Source organism: Jaculus jaculus, chromosome 12 (genome assembly GCF_020740685.1).
Source record: "Jaculus jaculus isolate mJacJac1 chromosome 12, mJacJac1.mat.Y.cur, whole genome shotgun sequence".
NCBI classification, from domain to species: Eukaryota; Metazoa; Chordata; class Mammalia; order Rodentia; family Dipodidae; genus Jaculus; species Jaculus jaculus.
In genome coordinates, this window is record NC_059113.1 from 58,171,489 (window position 1) to 58,195,203 (window position 23,715).

The 23,715-nt window shown below is 43.3% G+C and overlaps 1 protein-coding gene across 2 annotated transcripts in view; it reads left to right on the top strand.

Moving 5' to 3' along the window:
• Usp31 (ubiquitin specific peptidase 31) overlaps positions 1–21,540 on the top strand; it is an 85,554-nt gene extending 64,014 nt beyond the window's left edge. Inside the window, exons 12-17 of one of the 2 annotated variants that reach the window (XM_045130813.1) lie at positions 1,480–1,599; positions 4,314–4,539; positions 10,134–10,292; positions 11,881–12,033; positions 13,913–15,403; positions 18,157–21,540. In XM_045130813.1, the coding sequence (XP_044986748.1) occupies positions 1,480–1,599; positions 4,314–4,539; positions 10,134–10,292; positions 11,881–12,033; positions 13,913–15,403; positions 18,157–18,182 (2,175 nt within the window). In that variant the 3' untranslated portion in view covers positions 18,183–21,540. Of the gene's footprint in view, positions 1–1,479; positions 1,600–4,313; positions 4,540–10,133; positions 10,293–11,880; positions 12,034–13,912 lie in introns of both variants that reach the window. The other variant, XM_004670205.2, reaches the window with a different exon arrangement.
• The last annotated feature ends 2,175 nt before the right edge of the window (positions 21,541–23,715 follow it).

Sequence of the window (23,715 nt, forward strand, 5' to 3'; positions counted from 1 at the left end):
AAAAATATTTTTATTTGTTTAGAAGCAGATGGGGGATGGGTGTATGGGCATACCAGAGCCTCTTGCCACTGCAAACAAACTCCAAATATATGAGCCACTTTGTACATCTGGCTTTACATGGGTACTGGGGAATTGAACATAGGTGTTAGCCTTGCATGCAAGTGCCTTTACTGCGCCATCTGTACAGCCTGTCAGTCTGATTTTCTATTTCACTGCCCTCCATCTTTTCCATGAGCATGACCAAGTTGCTTCATCATGAAATCAAGTTCCTCAGTTGTACTTACCTTTTTCAAAATTTGGGTATTTTTTTTTGACATTTTAAAGCATATACATTATATTTGATCATATATAACCCATATTATATATTTGATCATATATACCCCACATTATCCTTCTTTGTCCCTCTCAGTCTCTGAGTTGTACTTCCCTTTTTATGTGACCAACTCAGTCTTTCTCACCTGCCTAAATCCCCCTTCTTCGGCTCCCTACCTAGAAAGCCTCCTGTCATCTTTCTGACTTGGCCAGACTTTATTTGATCTTCATTGGCACAAATTGCCATGCATTCTCTTAAGCTTTCTTGCTGTGCTTAAAAGCAATGCTTCTGATTTCTGGTTTTTATTTATTTACTTGAGAGAGAGAGAGAGAGAGAGGGAAAGGGAGAGAGAATGGGTGTGCCAGGGCCTCCAGCCACTGCAAACAAACTCCAGACACATGTGTTACCTTGCACATCTGGCTTTCATGGGTCCTGGGAAATCAAACCTGAGCCCTTAGGCTTTGCAGGCAAACACATTAACCACTAAGCCATCTCTCCAGCCCTGTTTTTTACTTTTTTGTGTATATCTTCAGGCTGTTGTGGCTTTTTAGTTTGGGCCTTTTTCTTAAAAACAGGCATTCACCAAGATTCTGACCTCTGCCTCTTTCTCTTCTATCCCAGTGGGAATTGCCTTTGTTTCTCTGGGCTTTTCTTTCTGTGGATGATTTCTGGTCTGAACTCTGGATAGGCCTAATTTCTAACATACTGATAGCTCTAAGTTCACGTGTCTTCATCTTGAAACATTTCCAGATAGAGATGATGTGTTTGGATTCAGGCTATCAAATATGCTTTGGAAGAGCTTGCTGATAATGGCAGGAGCTAGGGTTCCGAGTAGCCTTCTGTGTTTCATACTACCTTTCGGTAGGCAGTGGTGGCATTTTTTGAGGTAGGACATTCTAGAGTAGGAGATTGAGGCTCTAAGTCTAAGAAAGATGATGAGTTATGGTTGAGAATATGCTGTGCTTAGGGTGCTTCTGTGACAAGAGCATCCATTTCACCTTACTTGCCAGTTTGGTTGTTCCTCTTGGAGGGAGGTCTGGTCAGCACAGGTTTAGGTACCCATGCTGCCCAGGTGCTTCTTGTGATTGTATCATCCATTGACTGTCCTCACATGCAGCTTCCAGAGATTCTAAATGATGCCTAACAGAACTCACTTCTGTTTCCAGCTTGCCCCAGATGATGCTTGGCGGTGCCCGCACTGCAAACAGCTACAGCAGGGGAGCATTACGCTGAGCCTGTGGACTCTTCCCGATGTACTCATCATACACCTCAAGAGATTTCGCCAGGTAAGGAAATCATCTGTCTTGGGAAAGCTGGTGTGGCCTTTTCTCCTGCCCCCTGCTGGTGGCCGTGCGAAGGTTCCTTGGTGACTCTGTTGGATCCCTGACACCACTATCTGGATATGTATAGATACAGTTGCCCCTTTCTGTGGTTGTGTTTTGTTCTTTTGTAAAGTAAAATGTGGGCATTCTGTGACCCTTTAGATCCTGAACATTGTAGTTCATATTTCACATTTTACTTTGTTCTTGAGGACTTGATTTAGACTTGTAAATGATTGTATAAATTTTAGTGTGTTTACTTTAAGATTAAGAAATGATCCTGAGAAGCTGGAGAAATGGCTCAGTGGTTAAGGTACTTGCCTGCAAAGCCTAATGACCTGGGTTCGATTCCCCATTAAAATGTAAAGCCAGATACACAAGGTGGCACATAGATCTGAAGCTTTTTTGCAATGGCTAGAAGCCCTGGAATACCCATTCTCTGTCTGTCTGTCTCTGTCTGCTTGAAAATAAGTAAATATTAAAAGAAAAAAGAAATAAAACAAAAAGAAAGCCGGGTGTGGTGGCGCATGCCTTTAATCCCAGCACTCGGGAGGCAGAGGTAGGAGCATCGCCCTGAGATCAAGGCTACCCTGAGACTACATAGTGAATTCCAGGTCAGTCTGGGCCAGAGTGAGACCCTACCTCGAACCCCCCCCCCCAAAAAAAAAGAAAGAAAGAAATGATTCCGAGCTGGGCGTGGTGATGCAATGCCTTTAATCCCAGAATTCAGTAGGCAGAGGTAGGAGGATCACTGTGCTTTTTGAGGCCAGACTGGGACTACAGAGTCCAGGTCAGCCTGGACTAGAGTGAGATCCTACCTTAAAAAAAAAAGTTCCTCTGTAGGGGAGGTAAAATTCCATTTATACCTAATGTATATAACCAATGTCGTCCTGCTCCAAGAAACTGTTGTATAGTTGGGGAGATGAGTCATAAATAGACAAAGATCCCCCCACATGTCTGTTGTCTGAGGTCAGGGTTGTCCTGGACAGTCACACTGTAAGAGCTAAATGGGAAGTGAGCATTAGGAGAGTATATGAGACCTGGCTTTAAGGTTTGTACCTGAAAGAAGAGCAGGTATTTGCTAAATGAGAGGGAAGCAGGGGTACACCCTCAAGTATCAAGAGGAGCAGTTTGCCGAGTACAGGTGCCCGAAGAGCGTGACAGCAGACTGGCACCCCAGAGGGGTGGGATGGTCAGGGGAGCCAGGTAGAAGAGGTAATGGAGGCAGTTGTCCAAGTAAACCCTCATAGACAGAGTAGGATTTTGGTGAAGAGCTTTAAGCAGAGAAGCAACATTGCCAAATGTGTTTTGAAAACCTTGCTTTATTTGCTGTGTGTAGAGCACATGAGAAGTTGCAAGTTGTGTAGAAAGATGAAGAGACGAAGCCATGCAGGAAACCCCTGCAGGTAATGGAGAGGCTGTTGCTGGCTTGGGATAGATGTGTGGCCATGGAGATGAAGAAATATGAAGACTTGAGAGGACGCAGGGGTGGTAGGGACATGCATACCTCATCTTCAGGCCTTGCACTTCTGGAAGCATAGTACTGGACTGGAGAATTGGTAGGACCACATGGGCACTTGGCTTTATCACCCAGCTTCTTACTTCCACTGAGCTCTGCAGGTTCCCATGAAGGGGTGGGGGAGTTCAGATCCCAGCCTTTTGTGTTCTATTCTCATACTCACTGATGTCCTTGCTTTCTGTTTCTTTTGAAGGCGTTGTCCTCTCCCTTGCAGAGACCCAGTGTTAGAACTGCAGTGCTGTCTTTGACTGTTTCTTCGTGTTCCTCTCATCTAGGTGGTCACTTCTGCATCTAGGTTCTGCTGCTCCATTGACTCCTCCTGTGTCTCCTTTCTATCACCCTGCCACGTCAGACTTTCTGTTACATGCCAGCTGCTTGCAGTTGCAGGGTCTGTCCATTATTCTGCCCTTGCTAACATGTTTGTACACTGCTCATGGTTCTTCACTCAACTGCAGAGAGGTCACCTCCTCCCTGAAAGTATCAGTGTGTCCCCTTTGCTTCTTCAGCCTGGCCCTCCTGACTCTCTGGACCCTTTCTCCTGTGAATGCTTTTCCTCCCCAAATAAGAGCCATGGCTTCTTAGGCAGTCACATCCATGCCTTTTTTTTTTTTTTAAGTTACCATGGACACAGAAAACATGCAGTAATATATGTTCATCTGATGGTTGGGTTTCAGGGATAATCCTAGGGGCTTAATGAATGGAAAATGCAGATTACTAAAGATTGTCAGCTTCGTGAAGTTCAACTAAGTTACTGTGAACTCTGATGTGCTTGTTGGAGGAAGGGGCATTGCTTATTGAATGACTTTTCTGTTCCAGACACTGGGTTTTTCCTTTGCATAGTTATCATTCTGTTGATCTTCCGGCTTCTGTGCCTGAGGTATCAGGAGGAACTACCGTCAATTGGTGCCTTTTTCTGCAAGCTAAACTCTCCATAGCCTTATTGGAGGACATGAAAATTCAGAGGCTTGTTTATTCTGATTGATTCCACTCTAGGCTGTATCAAAGTCTGTTCCTCTGGACAGTTAACACTGTTTCCCTGTTCTGTGTGTGTTGGGAAATGGCAGAGCTTCTTTCTCCAGTAGGGTCCACATTCCATACTAAACTGATCTGCTATCTGCATGCATTAAAATGTCATCAGAACTTGTTTTTCTTCTTGCCACAGGAAGGAGACAGGCGTATGAAACTTCAGAACATGGTCAAGTTCCCCTTGACTGGCCTGGACATGACTCCTCATGTGGTTAAGAGAAGCCAGAGCAGCTGGAGCTTGCCATCCCATTGGTCCCCATGGAGAAGACCCTATGGACTCGGGAGGGACCCTGAGGACTACATCTATGACCTGTATGCTGTGTGCAATCATCATGGCACCATGCAAGGGGGGCACTACACAGGTCTGCAGCGCGAGAGGCCGCATGTCTGTGCTGACGCTTCCCTCAGGCTGTTTGCTTTTGGCTTTTGAACTCCCTTTCTCTTCCAGTGGACTGTATGTTAGCTTAAGGGCAGCTTCATCTCTGCATCTCTGTCCAAGAGCAAGCATGTGAACCTTCTTTGTCTTTTTCCTGCATTTGATTTGAGCAGACTGGTGGGGAAATGTGTCCGTAGGATAGGATGGTCTGAACAGCTGACTCCTTGTTTACCCAGCATGCCTACTCATTTAGGCTTTGCTCTACTTCCTTGAGCTTATAGGTTTCCTTTATATAGAATGATTGTGAACTATTTTTTACAGTGTCTTTGTTCTTTCTTTATTTTTTGTTTTTTTGAAGCAAGCCCAACAGACTGGCCTTTTAAAATTTTATGTGAGGGGGCAAGAGGAAGAGAATTGGCACACTAGAGCCTCTAGCCATTGTATTCAAACTCTAGACACATGCACCACCTTGTGTACATGTCTGACCTTGCATCTCCTTGTGCATCTGGCTTACATGGGACCTGGAGAGTGGAACTTGAGTCTTTAGGTTTCACAGACGATCACTTTAACTGCTAAGCCTTTATCTCTTCAGCCCTGTTCTTTATTCTTAAGAGTAATGTTACTTTTCCACTGATAAAAGCAACTCTGCATTATATAAACTTTAGAGACTAGATAGAGGTAGAAAGAATGCCATCAACCATGGGCTTGTGCTAACATTTAAAAAATGATTAAATACATATCATAAAGCCACACATTGTAGTCAATTTTAAGTGTGTGGTTTGGTGGCATTAAGAACACTCACATTGTACAGCCATCCTCACTATCCATCTCTAGACCTTTTCATCTTCCCGAACAGAAACTTTGTACTATAAACTATACTTCCAATCTTTGTTCCTTTAGCCCTTTAACTGTCACCCCTCTCTCTGTATGAATTTACTACTCGAGCTACCTCCTGTAAGTGAATCAGGTAGTATTTATTCATTTGTGATGATCTATTTTATTGAGCATAATATACATAAGGCTCATTCACATTATAGCACACAGTACATTTTTTTCTGGTTTTTCGAGGTAGGTTCTCACTCTAGCCCAGGTTGACTTGGAATTTACTGTGTCTCGGTGGCCTTGAACTCTCAGTGATCCTCCTACCTTTGCCTTCCAAGTGCTGAGATTAAAGATTTGTGCCACCACGCCCAGCAGTATTTAAAGCTGGATAAGGTTCCATTGTATATGGGAATACTTTAATATATGGTATGTACCCAAGGCCTCTGGCCACTGCAAACAAACTGCAGATGCATGCACCACCTTGTACATCTGGCTTTATGTGGGTAATTACTATTTTTTATTTATTTGAGAGAGAGAATGGGTGTGCCAGGATCTTCGGCCACTGCAGACGAACTCCAGAGTTGTGCGCCCCCTGTGTGCATGTGTGACATTGTGTACTTGTGTCACTGTGCGTCTGGTTTATGTGGGACCTGGAGAGTTGAACGTGAGTTCTTAGGCTTTGCAAGGAAGCACCTTAACTGCTAAGCCATCTCTCCAGCCTTATTTTTTATTTTTACTTTTTTTTTGATATAGGGTGTTGTTCTAGCTCAGGCTGACCTGGAATTCACTATGCAGTCTCAGGCTAGCCTCAACCTCACAGCAATTCTCATATATGCCTCAGCCTCCCAAGTTTGGGAATTAAAGGCATGTACCATCAAGCTAACTAATTTTATTTATTTTTTAAAAATATTTTATTTATTTATTTGCAAGCAGAGAGATAGAAGAGAGACTGAATGAGAGAATGGACATTCCAAGGCCTCCAGCCACTGCAAATGAATTGCAGATGCATGTAGGCATTTGGCTTATGTGGGTTTTGGGGAATCAAACCTGGGTTCTTAGGCTTTTCAGGCAAGTGCCTTAACTGCTAGCTCTCAATTTAAAAGTCTTATTCTATACTTGGTCTTAGCCAAAAGGCCAAGAAGTGATGTTTTAACCTAATACTAGTAAATATCCTTTCACATACCTAGTTTTTTTTTTTTTTTCTGAGTTTTAATTCCATGTTTTCTTGAGATTGAGTCTTTGAAGTAGAATTATTGGGTTAATGATATTCATGAGCCATTTGGGGACCAAGGCAGATTTTAGGACTTCTTGCTTGGACATCTGTTTCTTAGGGGATGACATGAAATGATACTGTTAACTTGGTTATTAGTGTGGGTGGGCAGGACTGAGATGACTACTGCATCTTTTGTGTAGTTCTCAAGGACTTGATTTCCTCTTGATTCAGCAGGGTCTATAGCAAGACCCTGGTGCACTAGTGCCAGACATTGAGCTATAAGGTTATGTAGAGATGAAGAGGTCAGGGCTTTGCCAGTTGGTCTTTAAAAATCCCTAAGACTCTTCCTTTAGTAGTTAGCTACCAACCTCCCTGCCCATCAGGAAGATAATGGTGTCTGTCAGCCTTTTCAGCCTTGCCCTCTCCCCCTTGCAACCCGCCCTTTTCCTCCTCAGGAGGGAAGAAGGTCAGGACAATAACTGGCTACAAGCTATTATTCTTGAAACCTTTTCAGTTCAAGTTCTTTAAATATTTAGATGCTGCTGGGAGCAGCTGTGTTTTGAGAGGCATGATCCCAACCTTTGAGCGAGTCTCAGGAAGGGATGGCTTAGATTACCCGTGCTTGCTCTGGGAAACACTGGCAAGGAGGGCAAGCACACAGGGAGGCTGAGAGCTGCTCTGACTCCACAGACAAGACTCTAATTGCTGAAATAGATTTTACCTTGTACTTTGGCTTACACCCAACTTAAATGATGATGCTGTAGTTGGTGTCTGGGATGTTGGTTTGTTTTTGTGAGGGCCATGTGGTGGTTCTATATCTGGCTGGTTCTTTGCCCTTGTGGCATTGCTAGTATTATCTGTGTTGCTCCTGAGTCATGGAATTATTTATTCCTTACTCTTGGGATGGAAAGGGACTTCAGAAATCATTTAATTTCGCAGTTATTTGGTATAGAAACACCCCTGCCACCATTCCTGATTGATATTCATATAGCTTTAGCTTTTTGGTAAAAAAGTCATCTTTTACTTAACACTTTCCCAGCAAAATATGGACTGGGTTTTATGTACTTTCTAACAAGACATTGTTTGGGAAAACAGGAAAGTACTAGAATTCAGTTGGAAAGTGCCTGAAAATCCTTGAAGTCAGTTTAACCTAGTGACAGGAGCTGGGTGGGAATACAGACCCATCTTCCCAGTTCTGACTTTGGCCAAATAACCTTATTTTGACCTGGGAAACATGTTAGTGAGCAGGAAGTGAGAGGAAGTGAGAAAGTCTTTCCACAGGCCTGTGACCTAGGAGGTACTCCCGTTTTTTTCCATGTTTATTTACCCTTTCCAGTTTTTTTTTTTTTGTTTGTTTGTTTTGTTTTTTGAGGTAGGGCCTCACTCTAGCTCAGGCTGACCTGGAATTCACTATGTAGTTTCAGGGTGGCCTTGAACTTACGGTGGTCCTCCTACCTCTGTCTCCCAACTGTCTCCCAAGTGCTAGGATTAAAGGTGTGCGCCACCATGCCCAGCCCTTTCCAGTTTTTGAGGCATACTGCGGCTTGTCTCACGTATCAATGTTTAGAAACATAGTTTAGAGAACATTTCACATAGTATCAGTACTTTAGAATTAAAGTACTCTGTCTTTAAGATTTTGATGTAGTGCCTATTCCGATGTGTTCTTGATTTTGTACTGGTTCCAGCTATAATTGCATGGTATGTGGATAGCTAGCTTGTGCAAGGACTCTAGAAGAGGGCATCTCAAACTGTCTGTGGAGAAGACCTTGTTATTTTCTATTTTAAAACTTCTAGTCCTGCCAATAGTTTTGTAAAAATACAATAAAACATTACAGCAGTATCAATTTGCTACGGAAGTTTTTGAATGCTTCTCTGTATTTTGGTGTCTTGTAGAGGGGTACCCATCCATGAGCCACAGTTTGAGCAGCACTGGCCTATAAAACAATTTGGAATGCAGTGCTAGAAAGAAAAGCAAGCCTAATTGTCTTGTATGTATACTGTTTGCCTTTCACTGACTGAGAACAGACCGTCCTTGAAGGGAAACACACTGAACCTAAAGCAAGGTTACTCTGTCTTCTCTTGGGCACACTCCTCACATCACTCCAGAATAGCATCTATTTCCCCAGATGGGTCATTTGTACATCAAACCTAGCCTGGTGTGATTGGCCAAGCATGTGTTGTTACTGTATAGCTCCACTTGCGGCTGTGTCTCCATTTCTTTCTCTCTGGTTCTGATCAGTTCTTAGCTGCAAATGACCTCCCTGCCCATATTCATATGTTCTTCCACCACTCCTCTTTTAAGAATCTGTCTTGTGTAGCAGCCTTTCTTCATCTGAATCTCTGTGATTGCCTGCTTGAAAAAGTGGAGTGGTCTAATGAGGAGTTCACTCCTGTGCCTCTCAGGTCTGTTCTAGTATTTGGCTGAATATTCCAGCACTCATCTGTGCTTACTACATACATTAAGTGGATATTTTAAGAAAACAGGATAATAATGCACTTTTTTGGATCCAGCTTATCACGCCTGTTGCTCCATCCTAACTGGATTACTTGGCTTCATGAAGTCAGAAGGGTTTTGGGCAGGGATACTGCTTTGGTTTGGACATAGGGTTTTTCCTGTACGTGCTAAAAGCCCATGTTCTGGCACCAAGCTATACTTTCAGCCGCAAACTCACACCATTTTTGTTTCTTGTTGCTGGCATTGGTCTTGTTTTTCTCACCGGTTCTTATAGCTCTTCATTTCTATCTCAGGCTTAGCATTTGAACTGGAGAGAAGGCCCATGTGTTCTTAGCTTGCCAGGGAACCATCATGGAGCATTGTTTGTGCCTCACTCCAGGGGAAGAGAGGAGGGTAGGGCTGTAAGTACAAGCTCAAGGATTAGATACACCCTGAGTAAATTGGGCTTTGCTCTTTACCAGCCTTATGGCTGCAGGCATGCTAGGTAGTGTTTTTGAGCCTGTGTAAATAATTCTCACGGTTGAGGTCCATAACAAGTGTTAAATAAATATTGGTTTTTGGGTTATTATTTCTGTTCATATTATTTCTGTCTTTAAGGAAACACCCAAATATTACAACAATAACAACAACAACAAAAAATCAACGTTCTTGACCCTGTTCTGACGTTGTGGCTGGACGACTGTTGTGGAATACTGTCTGTGTGTTGTAGACATACCAGACCTCTGGTCACCGGATGCTTATAATGCCTTTCCAGTTGTGACAGTCAAAATGGCTTCATTCATTGCTAGGTGTACCTTGCCATGCAAAATTATCCTTGGTTGAGACCTACTTTTATACTTAAAAATATATTGTGCTTTCTAAAAGGAAAGAGAACTGTTATTATGGACTTGGGATAGTTTGAAATTTCCTGAAACATTGTGTATGAATGTGGTTTGAAATTTTGGATTTCTTTTTCTTAACCCCTTTCTGTTATTGCATGCAGCCTTAAAACATTTCTTGAATTAACTTATCTAAATGGAAAAGTATGGTGTCTGTGAGTGTAATGGAATGGCTGGTGTGGCCTGTGTTGATGGTGGGCTCTTTTTGGCAGCATACTGTAAGAACTCCGTGGATGGCCTCTGGTATTGCTTTGATGACAGCGATGTGCAGCAACTGTCAGAAGATGAGGTATGCACACAGACAGCCTACATCCTCTTCTATCAGAGGCGGACAGCCATCCCGTCATGGTCAGCCAACAGCTCAGTGGCAGGTGAGACTGACCCTGGTTCTTGGATGGTGTTTTCCTAGAACAGGAGGGGTCAATTTATGGTCCAGCAGATGTCTCAGAAGGCCTCCATCATTTGAAACTTGATCAGATTAATTCTCATAGTTCCATTTAATCTGAGAATTCACATGCTTGCAGTCAAGGAAGTGAGGGTGAACTATGAGAGCCACTGTGGCCAGCAGAGTTCATATAGAGATAGGTCAGAGCATGGCCCAGGGAGCTGGTGGTGTTTCTCTGGGGTAAGTACATGGAGGAGTGGCACAGCAGCCTGGCATGCTGTTCTGAAATCGTGGTTATCTTGGATCTTACACTGTTTGAGCTACTTGTTCATGTCTGATGTGGTGTGATCATAAGACCTATTCTATGAGGTTGTTGTTGGCATGTCATTAGGTGATGGTAAGTGAAAGCATGAGTAAACTTTCTCTTAGGGGAAGGATCGATGGCTATAACAATATTGGATGGCTTGGCTTAGCAGATGGAATATAATCCCTGTGTTACTAGATGTAGAAATGAGTACCTGCATACAGCATGCATGCAGCCACTAATAATGCAAACAAGAGGATGCATGCTTCCCACTGCAGATTATGGCTTTAAGAAAACGTGGAAGAAAAAAAAAAGGAAAGTTGCACAGAACTAAAATGAGGTAATGTGTCAACTGGGTAGGCAGGGAAGTTACCTGTGTCCCTTTCCAAACCTGGAGGGGTAAGTTCAAGATGGTTTTGAAAGGAAGCTTCACTTAATGAGAGAGACCTGATGTGGGAACCAAGCCCTACCTGTTAAGTAGCTGCCTATTCACTTGTCTGGAAGTAGGGACCCTAGTGCTTTCCAGAGTAAAGGTGTGCTCAGAAATGATGGGCTTGGGCTGGGGAGATGGCTTAGCAGTTAAAGCGTTTGCCTGCAAAACCAAAGGACCTCGGTTTGATTCCTCAGTGCCCATGTAAGCAAGATGCACAAAGTGGTGCATGCATCTGGAGTTTGTTTGCAGTGGCTGGAAGCCCTGGCATGCCCATTCTCTTTCTCTCTTTTTTTTCCTCTCTCAAATAAATAAATTAATTAAAAAAACAAATGATAGGCTCTTGTCGAAACAGTGCTGCTTCATGTCAATTGCAAGAGCACTTTATATCGCTCCAACACATATTTAAGAGTACCCCTGAAACAGAACAGATGTTCAGAGCTCTCTCTTTTTCTCTGATTAATATTATGAAATGATTGAAAATTTCCATAAGACAGTAAAGTCAAGGGGGAAAAAATCAGTAGACTGTTGCTGTCTTTCTTTAGATTCAGAATACTATTTCAGGTGGTCAGAACAGTGCCTGGCATGTAGGAGCATGATATGTATGTAGGATGACTGAATATGTATCTGTGGTCCATTTTCTTGATACCTCTTGAGAGTCAGATGTAGCACTCTGAAGTGTTTGGTCCGGTACTTGCATTTCACACATGTGGGACCAGCCTTGGGTTTCCTCATCTCTGGGCTGAGGACACACCTCTCAAGCTCAGCTGGCAGTACTTAGATGTGGGGGTGTACATTCAGGACCCTGGCCAACCTCAGCACCTATCTTCTCTTCTGCAGGCTCTACAAGTTCTTCCTTATGTGAGCACTGGGTGAGCCGGCTCCCAGGGAGCAAGCAAGCCAGCGTGACCTCTGCGGCCTCCTCCAGACGCACCTCCTTGGCTTCACTCTCTGAGTCCGTGGAGATGACTGGGGAGAGGAGTGAAGATGACGGTGAGTGTGAGTTGTCCGAAATGGCAACTCACAGACAAAACATAGGGTCCCTTGGGTTAAGAACAAAGTCCCAAGGAGATTGTAGGAGAACTTAAAGGCAGTATATATAATGGGTTCTGATCATAAGACACAGTGTCTTATATGCATAGGGTCACTGGTTTTTCCTCCATTGCCTAAGACTTTTCATACTTTATTTTCCACTTTTATAGATTAGTGGGAGGCTGGAGCTTCAACTCTTGTGTCGGTATATTTTTTGATAAATTCAAGCTTTAACTGTCATATGCATACCTTTTGTTAAGTTTCTCAGAATGATTGTGACGCCTTGCCTGGGGCTACCTGATGTAGTGTTGCTTTCCCAGACTGGTGAGGAGGCTCTCAGCTTCAGACTTTTTATTCCAAGAGTCATCACTTTAAACACTGGGAAAAATCTGATAAAAATTGATGTTTTGATATTTTGGGGGGACTAGGAAAACTTTCATTTACTTCTTGAATAATGTACAGCAGGATAGACATCATCAGTACTAATAGGAACCCTAGATAGTGTGAGCCAAATGGCCAGCCCAAGAACTCAGAGCTGGGAGGAGGAGAGGGTGAGCTCAGTTTCTGTACTGAGCATGATGACTCATCTTCCAACAAGACTCTGTGGCCAGCATGTCGATTGCTCTGATCTGCTTCTAGTGGTGACAGGTAATTCTCAAAAGCTGAAATGGAGCCATAATTGAAGGAGGTTGGAAGCAGAAGGTCAGACCAGGAAGGCTGTGCATGGTGCTTTCTTGGCCTGGTCTTCTGTCTGTGGCTTTATCTGTAAAATAAGAATAGTGGACCTTAGTTACTAAACTCCTTCTCCTTCCACACATTTAGGGAAGAACTGACTAGTGAACCCTTGGCCTTTTTAGGTAGAGAAGGTTTTCACCACAGCCCATACACATGGAATTCACTGTTTTCACAGTGACCCTAGATATGGTTGCCTTACTCTATTTGAAACAGTGGCTGGTGAGATCAGTATCCATCCTCACCAGATGGTGCTGCAGGGTGCACACAGATCCAAGCCTGTCTCCTAGGGGTTGGTGCACATGGCTTGACAAAGGCCACATCTGCAGTAACAAATGCATATGGAATTCAGCTTAGAGTATGTCCTTAGCCAGTTTTAAGCCACTGCAAGTCCAAGTCTAGTTATGGTTCTGAGTATTTTCTTTGAAATATCTGTCCCTTAGGTTAGTGTGTATTGCATCTGAGCTTCTTTCCATTGATGCCCTTTGGTATGCCACCTGTTACAGATGAACTTCCATGTAGAATGGAGTGGGGTCATGGGTTCTTTTGTCATCTTGGGCAAGGACTTCAGCCTGTGAGCCCAGGTTTCCTCAGGAAGGTGAAGGAGCTGGATGAGCAGCCCATGGATAGCGAGGATCTAGGAATATCAGGTGACCTGGGCACAGACTTCTAAGACTTATTGAATTTTCACATTAGACTAACAGTCAGCAAGCTACAGCCCATATGTAACAGTTTTTAGACACACAGCTGTTTACATGTCACTTGCATCTGCTTTTGTGCCATGGTGGCAGAGCTGAGCACTTGCCCACATAGCCTGATATACCAGCTGTCTGGTCCTTTCTAGGAAAGAGCACTGCTCTAGGTGTTGAGCAGGTGGAATGGAGAACATTTAGCTGGCCCTGGAGTTAAAATGGCCCTGTTACGTGAGTAAAGGAACTGGCCTTCAAAGGGTTAAACTACACAGCTGTCCTTGACACCAGACAGGCTGGCTCTGCAGGTTGTGCTCCTGTCATTCCACCCTGCTTGCTTTGTTCTTTCTTCGGCATCTTAAGATGTTGCTGGAATGTTTTTATTGTTTTAGCTTAAAAGAATTCTGTCTGCTATGCAGGAGGCTTTTCAACTCGACCATTCGTGAGAAGTGTCCAGCGTCAGAGCTTGTCAGCCAGATCTTCTGTCACCAGCCCCTTGGCCGTCAATGAAAACTGCATGCGACCTTCTTGGTCCCTGTCAGCCAAGCTGCAGATGCGCTCCAGTTCTCCTTCCCGGTTCTCTGGGGACTCCCCAATTCATGGATCTGGATCTGCCTCCACCCTTGAAAGGATTGGGGAGGCAGGGGATGACAAAGTATCCATATCTTGCTTTGGTAGCCTGCGGAACCTTTCTGGTAGCTACCAGGAACCAGGTGACAGTCACAACCGGAGAGAGCACAAGGTTATGGGCCGGGCCCCATTGGCTGTTATGGAAGGCATGTTCAAAGACGAGTCAGACACTCATAAGTTGAACTCCAGTGTTGTAGAGACACCAAGCAAAAACATAGCACAAGGGGAATGCTTGCCTCCAATCTCTGTTCCATTTGATAACAACAACCAGATTGCTTATGTGGATCAGAGTGATTCTGTAGACAGCTCTCCAGTAAAAGAGGTGAAGCCCCCAAGCCACCCAGGTGGCCTCACAAAGAAACCAGAGAGCACAACAAAGAGACCTCCTAGTTTCAAAGGCACTTCTGAGCCAGAGAAAAGCCTGCGGAAAGGGAGGCCAGCCTTGGCAAGCCAAGAATCTTCCCTTTCAAGTACATCCCCTTCTTCTCCCGTTCCAGTAAAGGTTTCTGTGAAGCCGTCCCGCTCTCGGAGTAAGGCAGATTCTTCTAGGGTCAGTGGAAGGCATTCATCCCCTGCCCCTGCCCACTCCAAAAAGGAGTCATCCCCCAGGTCCCAAGAGTCCATGTCCTCTCCCTCACCACAGAAGCAGAAGTCTGCTTCTGCCTTCACTTACACCTCTTCCTCTGTATCTGCCAAAAAAGCTTCGGGTCCTGCCACCAAGGGCCCGTTTCCTCCTGGGAAGAGCAGGACTTCAGACCGGAGCTTGAGTAGAGAGGGCTCCAGACAAAGCCTGGGTTCCGACAGAGCCAGCGTTACCTCCGCCTCCAAACCTAACTCGCCTCGGGTGAACCAGGCTAGAGGTGGGGACAGCAGGGTAGATGGCAAGCATGTCCGGAGCTCCTCCATGGCCAGCTTGCGCTCCCCCAGCACAAGTGTGCGCTCTGGTCTGAAGAGGGACAGCAAGTCTGAGGACAAGGGGCTGTCCTTCTTCAAGTCAGCCTTGAGACAGAAGGAAACCCGGCGCTCAACTGATCTTGGCAAGACAACCTTGCTCTCCAAAAAGGCTGCTGGGAACACTGTCAAGTCTGTTTGTAAGAACACTATGGATGACAAGACAGAAAAAGGACCCCAGCTTCCAGGGTCACAGCAGTCAAACACAAATGCAGTTGGAAAGGAACAGCAAATCTCCAAGGCCTCTGCCTCTGCTAAACATTCCCTGCTGTCTGCTCGCAAATCCAAGTCTTCCCAGTTAGATCCTGGAATTCCTTCATCTCCCAGTGGTAGGCTGGCTGCTGAGAAAGCCTCCAAAAAGTTAACTTCGAGCATGCAAACCTCTGCACGGCCTTCTCACAAACCTCAGTGACCCCTCTGTGGTCCAGGCCTATTACCTGTACAGATGTTTGTTTGTTTATTTAGAACCCCTCCTTCCCGCTAAAGCCCTCTATGCTTTTGTTTTTATATTTTTTGGGTCATGTGCCTGATTTTGTGTGTGTGTGTATGTGTGTGTGTGAGAGAGAGAGAAAAAGGTGGGGGGGGGAGAATTCAAATGTAAATTGTTTAAAAGCATCGCCTTATTCTGCCACTGAACCAAATAACAGCCATAGTAAAAGCATTGATAGCAAGCAAACTGGAGTAATTGTAGACAACAACCCGGACGGACAGTCCCTTTAGCAGTTGTACATATTTCTTCCTAGAGAACTCTAATGACTTTCATTGAACACTAGGGTTTTGAAACCTGTGAACCAATTAAGCTATCCTTAGTGTGTTGACAGATGAATTGTTTGACTTGGGTTTTGTTAGAACAGGATTTATTCTCATGTGGATTATTGAGTGGCACCAGGAACTAAAAGAACTGACACTGACAGTGGAGTGAACAGAGGGAAAACATTGCTTTCTGCACTTTTGCCCCATCTACCAGTCTTTGTAAAGGGCAATATTTTAACACTAATGTTTCTCAGGTATATATACTCAGCTAGCCCAGGATGGATGTTCATTAGTGAATTGATTAGAGACAATGAGGGTGACTGTTGCTTCTCTTGCTGCCACAGATGGAGATCTTAGAGGTAGTCATCAAGTCTTTTGCTCCTTTCCTATCTGCAGAGGTGTGCATACCCTAACTTAACTCTTTGAGTAGTAGGTCCTGAGTTGTGAGAAATTAGATAGTCAGAAAGCTAGTCACTGGTAACTTTTTTTCTTTCTAAATTTTCTGGCTGAGGCCATTGGTATTTTGAACTGCAGCAGAACAGTTAATACCTTTTGAAAGATTCCTAGGGGGAAAACCCGATTTTAAGCTAGAGGCATGAATTGATACTATCTTCCTCCTCAAGTGTTTGTTAGAAGTTGAAGACCCCTGCCACCCCTTCTCAGCATGCTTAGGTTTCATCATTTTGTAACTTGGAAAGGAGAAAGAAGTCGCTTTCTGCCAAGAGTCAGTTTTGGAGCGATGTGAGTCTGTACAGAGCATTACATATGCACTTCAGCTTCCGCCTGCCAGGCTTCCTTAGGACAGCTTTCATAACTCACGTATGTCTTCATGCTGAAGGTCACTCTCCCACCCAGAGCTCATAGGAGGAGTTTGGCTTATGTTCCATCTGGCATTCTTAGTGCAAATTGTATTTCTTATCTAGGAAAAGGGGACCCTTACAGAATCTTACAGAAAGCAAAAATACATAATTTTACAAGCTCTGGAGGTCTCCTGGCAATATTTCCTGCCTGACTTTTAGTCCCACCTCATTACTATTTTGTCTTATTTTAAATAGCAAAAGAATCCTGGTCCTGGTTCTCTCTGACTAGCATTTGCCATCTTAGATCAAACCTAGCATGCCATGTTTATGAGCTTGTCAATATTTCCTTTCCCTTTTGGTCATAGACTTCAGTCTCTGCTGAGTTCTGGTGCCATGTCCATTAGGGTTCTCTTTCCCATTGCTGTGGGTGAAGGAGCTGAAGTGTGTTTGCATGCATCGTTCTGAATCCTGAGCTGCCTTTAATTTTCCTTTTCTGTGATCATCTTTTGGGAAATACTCCCAAGTAGATCACTTAACTTTATTTTGCTGCTAATTGGAGCATTAGCTGGTAACTTAAAGCTGAATTTGTCAGCTCTTGGGATATTTAAGGTTTAGGTGTTCAGCCATGTGCTCATTACTTTGGTGTTGTATGTAACCAGTGACAATAAGGCCATTGCCCACTACACTCAGTACTTCGTACATGTTGTTAGCTTGCTGTGTAGACCTTGACGGCCTCGCAAAGCAGCATTGCCATCTGCCTTGGTGTGTCTGAGATGATGGCTGCCTTGCCGTGTCATCACTGCTTCCAGTGAGTAGTGATAGCCCCCTCATTGTTACATCACCACTCTTGTTTTCCCAAAGCACCACATGTGGGACCATTAGTAACAGGAATTGAATGCCCTGAGTTGAACCTCCATCTTTGTTCAGTAGGTAGATCTATCTCATGAAATTACCTATTCAAAACTCTAGCAATCTAAGAAGTATAGTTTGATAAAGACGAAAGGGTTCTAATTTTTTTTGCCTAATTTAATTTCTTATCATATGCCATGTCTTTTTCTTAAAACGAGTATCTGCAGATCTCTTTAATTTTCCATAGGATCTAGAAATAAAATTTCTATAATATAAAATCTATAAACTATGGAGTTTAGTTCTAATTTCATAACTAACTAAACAGGAAAAAATTAGGAGGTAATTTGGCATTGTCTAGGCTATGAAATTTTTATGCTTCAGTGGTTAGTAAACAAGGAAAACCTCATTATTCCTGATTATTGGTATACATTTAAGACAAAAGGATATTTGGAAGGTACTCTTTGGAGTGTGTAGTCTCTTATGAGAATATGGCCACTTGCTTTAATTCAGTTCTTTGGTAGGGTTAGGGACCTGGTGGTGTTTCCAAAACAAAAAGTTTCCCAGTGATTCTGGCACGGCAACCATGTGTGTACTTTGGGGACGGTAGGCTGGAGCCTGCATGGCAGCCAGCCGGGCCTGAGGGCAAGTCAGTTCTCTATTTTACCTTTGTCTCTCCTTAGGTAATGTGGAAGCACAAAGCCCGTGATCTCCTATCATTTTTGACTCTTTCCTGCTGTGTATGTATTTTCTCATCTTGAATGCAGCTCAAAAGTAAGTAGTACTATGCTAGACCAGTAGAAGTGGATGGGGAGCATTTGTGATGTGCCACAATGGTGCACTGATCTGCGAGGCTGCCTGAAGTTCTCGTTCTTCCTTCCTCCATTCTGCCTGCTCTATGCGAAAGGGCACGCCAAAAGCTTCAGGAACTCACTGTAGCTGTGGAGCCCTGGGAGACACCAGTCAACAGGAGATTCCATAATGTCCTAAATGGTGTTCCTCCTCAGCAGAAAGGCCTAATGGATTCTGGTCAGTCAGCTAAGGCATTTGTTCTGTCTAGAAACCAGAAGCACCTTCTTCCTCTCTGGAGACAGTACTTCTCTATCTTCCGGTTCAGCATGTGCTCACTCTACTGTTTATGGTTAGAAGTCTAGCACAGTTACTTTGCATTAAACTTTGGTTATCTGTGCTTGTACTAGAGGGGTGTGGAGATTATTTTGGGCAGAGTGAGGAAAAGTCATAGTCGCTCTGAAATAACTGTCAGGAACGGAATAGAAATGTAGAAACGGTATGTGAAGGGAACATGGCAGCTTTAGTGAATATGCATGCGAGCTAAGAACAAAGTTCCACACTTGAAGTTACTGTTTCCTGTGTCAGTTGTCATTGAGCCCAAAGACAATTAGCATCTGGGTTGGAGTTTTGAGATAGGATGCAAATCATAAGCACAGTTTAAATAATACACATTTCGGAGGTGTGTTAAAGCTTACTATTTTTCGGAGTTGAGAAAGGCAAATTTCGCTAACAAATCAGTGCCTATCATAGGAATAACTCTGGCTATTAGTGTGAAGGCGCCCTTGTCTTCACTTCTGAAAGGGTCATTGCCATTAAATCTGCCTACATCTTTCAGAGGAGACCAGAGACTTGTATTTAAGTTGAATGCTCAGCGTCTCATACTGCCTTTGGCTGGCCCCCACAGTGTTTGTTTTGCAGCTGCATTTTGAGCATGATCAATTATTTTTAACCCCCAGTAATGAAAACAATTGTGCATGCCTTCCGTCTAACCCAGAAAGCATGTGCTTACTACCTATGCAAGCAACCAATTTAAAAAAAGAACAGAGACTACACTAAATATTAAGTTTTAAACAACACTTAGATTTGTTAGATTTTGGAGCTCTATTTTTGAATTTGTAATTTTTAAAATGTGGCTTCGTCAGTGTAGGTGAACATGAATGTGAGTTTTGGGTTGATTTGCATCTATTTCTCTACTGATTTTTGATCATTGGTGAGATTGTGCATAAAATAATAAGTATTTTGCAAGCAGGAGTGGAATTATTAAACATACACTGGTGTATATACTGTATTTAGCCTGAAGACTTTCCTAAAGTATTTTGTTCTAAAAATAACCTGCCATTTTCTATAGATTTTAATTTTTTATATCTTGTAGGGTTCTATTGTCACAAGGAGAGTGCTAACAATTTTAAAATGCTTTTGTAGAGAGTTGGAACTTCTTAGGAAGGCTTCAGAGCGTCCCACCCACTGGTCATGGTAAGATTAAGACTGAGGAATGTATGATAGTGTCCAGATCCATCTCATGTTCATTTAAAACCAGTGTTTCCCAGGAGGCTTATGGTACACTTGAGGCTTTTGCAGACCCTGCCCACTTGCTTTCCCTAATCCGCTTCTGAGCAGCTCATCTGAAATGGTGACACCTAGTGGTCACTTGTCATGCCCAGATCCTCCCAAGTGTGAGTGCTGCAGTGTAGGCTGCCCTGTGGGTTCTAAAGCTCCTGCACACTTGTAAACTGAAGTCAGATTGGAGGACCACTGTGATACACCATCCCTTTACTGAGAAGTTGGGTGAGAATTATCACTGCCGTTCTGGGTACTCAGGAGTGACTCCCATTGCACAGTGGGCAAGAGCATGAGGATGAATGTTGTGATCTTCTTTTGTGAACTCTGGGGCCTTTCTGACTTCAGGAACTGATTGGGATTGTGAAGCATTTTGGGGGTGGCTTGGCACCTGTCAGTCTGGTGGGAATTGGTCTTAGTTGCTGGGGCAGGCAGACCCAAAAATCTGCATCGATTCCCAGTCTCTTCTCAGGTTCTGCCATGAGACTGAGATGCATGGGGGAGATGATCACTCCAAGGAAATAGGGAAGAAGAAAATAGTCTTGGAAAATCCGTCCCTGCTTTTGATATAACAATTGCCATTTTATAGTAAATTCAAGCAGCAAAGCCCAGGCTGGCACTGTATTTCCTATGTAGCTTGTTCTCTACTCTGGTTCCTACTTTTCCAGAATGTAGTTTCAGGAATTCTTTTTAGCTTGAAAATGAATGTGAAACATTTTACTTAGAGTATTTTTTGTAACCCTCATTGCTATTGTTCATGTATTTTTAAAGTCAAATAATTACCTCCAAATTTGGCAGTACATGTTATGTATGGAGGCAAATGAAATTTAATTTTAATCTGTGGTGAGCCAGATGGGCTGTAACATCTTCAAAATACTCAGCTGTGCTCAGATGGTCTCGTCCTGCTGAGTGCTGTGCTGCCTACAAAGAGAAAGAATACCTGTATGGTCTGTATTCTAAGGAATAAGGACAGCAGGAAATGCTTCAGAAGGGCCTCCTGGCAGTGATGTCTGTTGCACGTATGAAAATGCAATATAAAGTTTCCTAGGTGCTATTCTAAGTGGTAAGGGATCATTGCAGCAGACAAAGATAGTTGTGGCATTTCTGAAGTTACAGTTCTTATAGGTCTTTCTGGTAGGCATTTGGATTCCATATAGATTATCTCTCCACTGTGCCTCTCACCACTGGTTAAAATTGAATTCAGACCCCACTGCAAAAATGGTTTCTTGATTGAACTCTGTAGTTGCAGCGGTGTTTTCCTGCAGCTGTCTTTGCAGCTGCACATCCTGTCACTGCACACAGAATGCTTCCTTCTGCACTGTTCATGAACCATCAACAGTGAGCGCTGTGTCATTTGCTGCATGTCATGTCTCTGTATACAAAATGCTTCTGCACTGTTCATAAACCATCAATATCTGTATAATTCTCTTCTTTAATTGTGCAGTAAAATGGAAACCAGGAAGTTTTTCCTACAGGCTGGAAGAAAAATGTATCATACATTTTAAATTATTTTAGGTCAAGTGCATGAGATGTGTCACTGACTTCTGTTATTTATTTGTATATTTTATTATTCGAGGTGTATGCACTTTTAAGGAGCAGAATTTATATTTTTATGTTTAAAACATTTTATTTCCAAAACAGCAGTTGGTTATATAGTATTCTGTTGGAATTAAGAGAAAAGTGGAAATGTAACAAAGTATAATAAATTTATTACATGATGTCCTCTTCCTGTTTCCTGCCCCTTGCCAACCAATTATCTGTGGTATTGACTAATCTTCCTACTGAACCTTCTGTACAAGATGCTTTAAAATTACAGTGTTGTGTGTAAGAGTCTAATTTCAGGATGCTGTCACATAGTGTCTATGTAAAGATTTCAAACAGCAAGGGCACACCCATGCTCTATACTTTTCAGTAAATGACTTGTGTGGCAGATCAGAGGTTGTTTGGACAAGAAAGAACTATTAATATTCTCCCTCAATTCCAGCAGACTTTTTGTTTTCCTCTTCTGTCAACTTTTATGAAGAGTTGAAGTTGCAATACAGAGGTATAATTCTTTTCTCAGCCCTTTCTTATCCCTGACAAATAAGATACCTTGCCTTTAACCATCCTGGTTTTTGGTGGCCTTACCCATCAAGACAGAACTATCTGTTGAGCTGTCATAATACCTATAACCACTTGGGGGCGATAGAGATTGCCATTCCCAAATGCTTCCTGAATTCAGGCTTGCAGTTTCCTGACTTTTCTGAGTATGGAAATGCTTGCTCAGTATGAGTTGAGAGCACATCAGTGAGCAAAGCTTTCTGTTCAGGTGAGTTTGAAGCCATTCATCATTCCCAGATCATAGAACAGAGTTTTCTTTCTTTTTTTAAATTTTTATTTGAGAGAGAGAGAGATTGATTGGGCATGCCAGGGCCTCCAGTTGCTACAGATGAACTCCAGACACATGTGCCACCTTGTGCATCTGGCTTACATTTGTCCTGGGCAATCAAGCCTGGATCCTTTGGCTTTGTAGGCAAGTGCCTTAACCACTAAACCATCCCTCCAGCCCCAAGAACAGATTTTTCTAAAGCACGACATTATAGTTTAGGGTTGGGGCAGAGAGACATGTTCCTAACCAAGGACCAGTGTGGACCACATGCCATAAAACCCTTGAAACATAGAGCATTTGTAATCCCTTTAGATTTAAATGGTGAAAATTTCTTTTAGGTTCTCTTAGTTTGTTTTTATGCATGTGTAGATGTGAGTTTGTGTCAGAGGACAACTTTAGGTATTGTTCCTTAGGCACTGTCCACTTTTTATTCTGAAATTTTCAAATATATACATGCTCTATTTTGATCATAATCTTGCCCCATTACTCTTATACCCTTTCCTCCATATCTCCCCACTGAACTCTTGCTCCCTCCAAGTCTCCTATTTGTATGTTTTTTTTCTGTTGCCTGCCTTCATGATCCATGACTGTGTTGTTGGGCCCAATACTGTCCAGATAATGGCAGCAGCTGTGAGGTCACGAATGCAACATCCACCTTGTATCTGGAATACAATGATCCAGAGTACTCATTCATCCTTTGGCTTTTACATTCTTCCTGCTACCTCTTCCTCAGTGTTCTTGGAGCCTTGGTGGGTATGAGAGGGTTGGGTCATTTTGTGCTGTGTTTAAATGTCACTTCACAACACTTCTGAGTATTTTTTCTTTTTCTTTTTAAATTTTATTTTATTTTTGCTTTCCCAAGTAGGGTTTTACTCTAGCCCAGGCTGACCTGGAATTCACTATGTAGTCTCAGGGTGGCCTCATATGGCAATCTTTCTACATCTGCTGGGATTAAAGGTATGTACCACCACATCTGGGCACTTTGAGTTTTGAGTTTCCCCACTCCTCACCACCATCTGCATACAGAAACTTCTCTGATAAAAGGAGAGCACACTGATCTATAAGTATTTAGAGGGCAATCTGATGAGCACAGCATATCAAATGAGTAGCTTTCCCTCTTGGACCTTCCCAACTATGGGATTTTGACTAGGTTTCAGTGCCAGGCATGAATTCCCTCCTGTGTGGTGGGCCTCAAATCCAACCAAAAAGAGCAGTTGCTTACTACTGTCACAGTCATGCCACTGTTGTGCTGGTGGGCTTCCCTTGCCTGGCTTGAAGAGTTGCGTAGTGTTGAGGGTCCAGTGCTGATTAAGGTTGCTGCGGACACTTTCTAGCACTGTGACAGCTATCCATCAGGGAGGAGACTTTCTTCTCTGTTACAGTTTGACTTCTCAGTGCCCAACAGCTGATGCATGTTGTCCACCTTTTTTAAAGACAAGGTCTCATTAGCCTGGAGCTCACCAATTAGGCTAGGCACCGTTGTCTTCACCTCCCCAGCACCGAGATTACGGCCATTCATCACCAT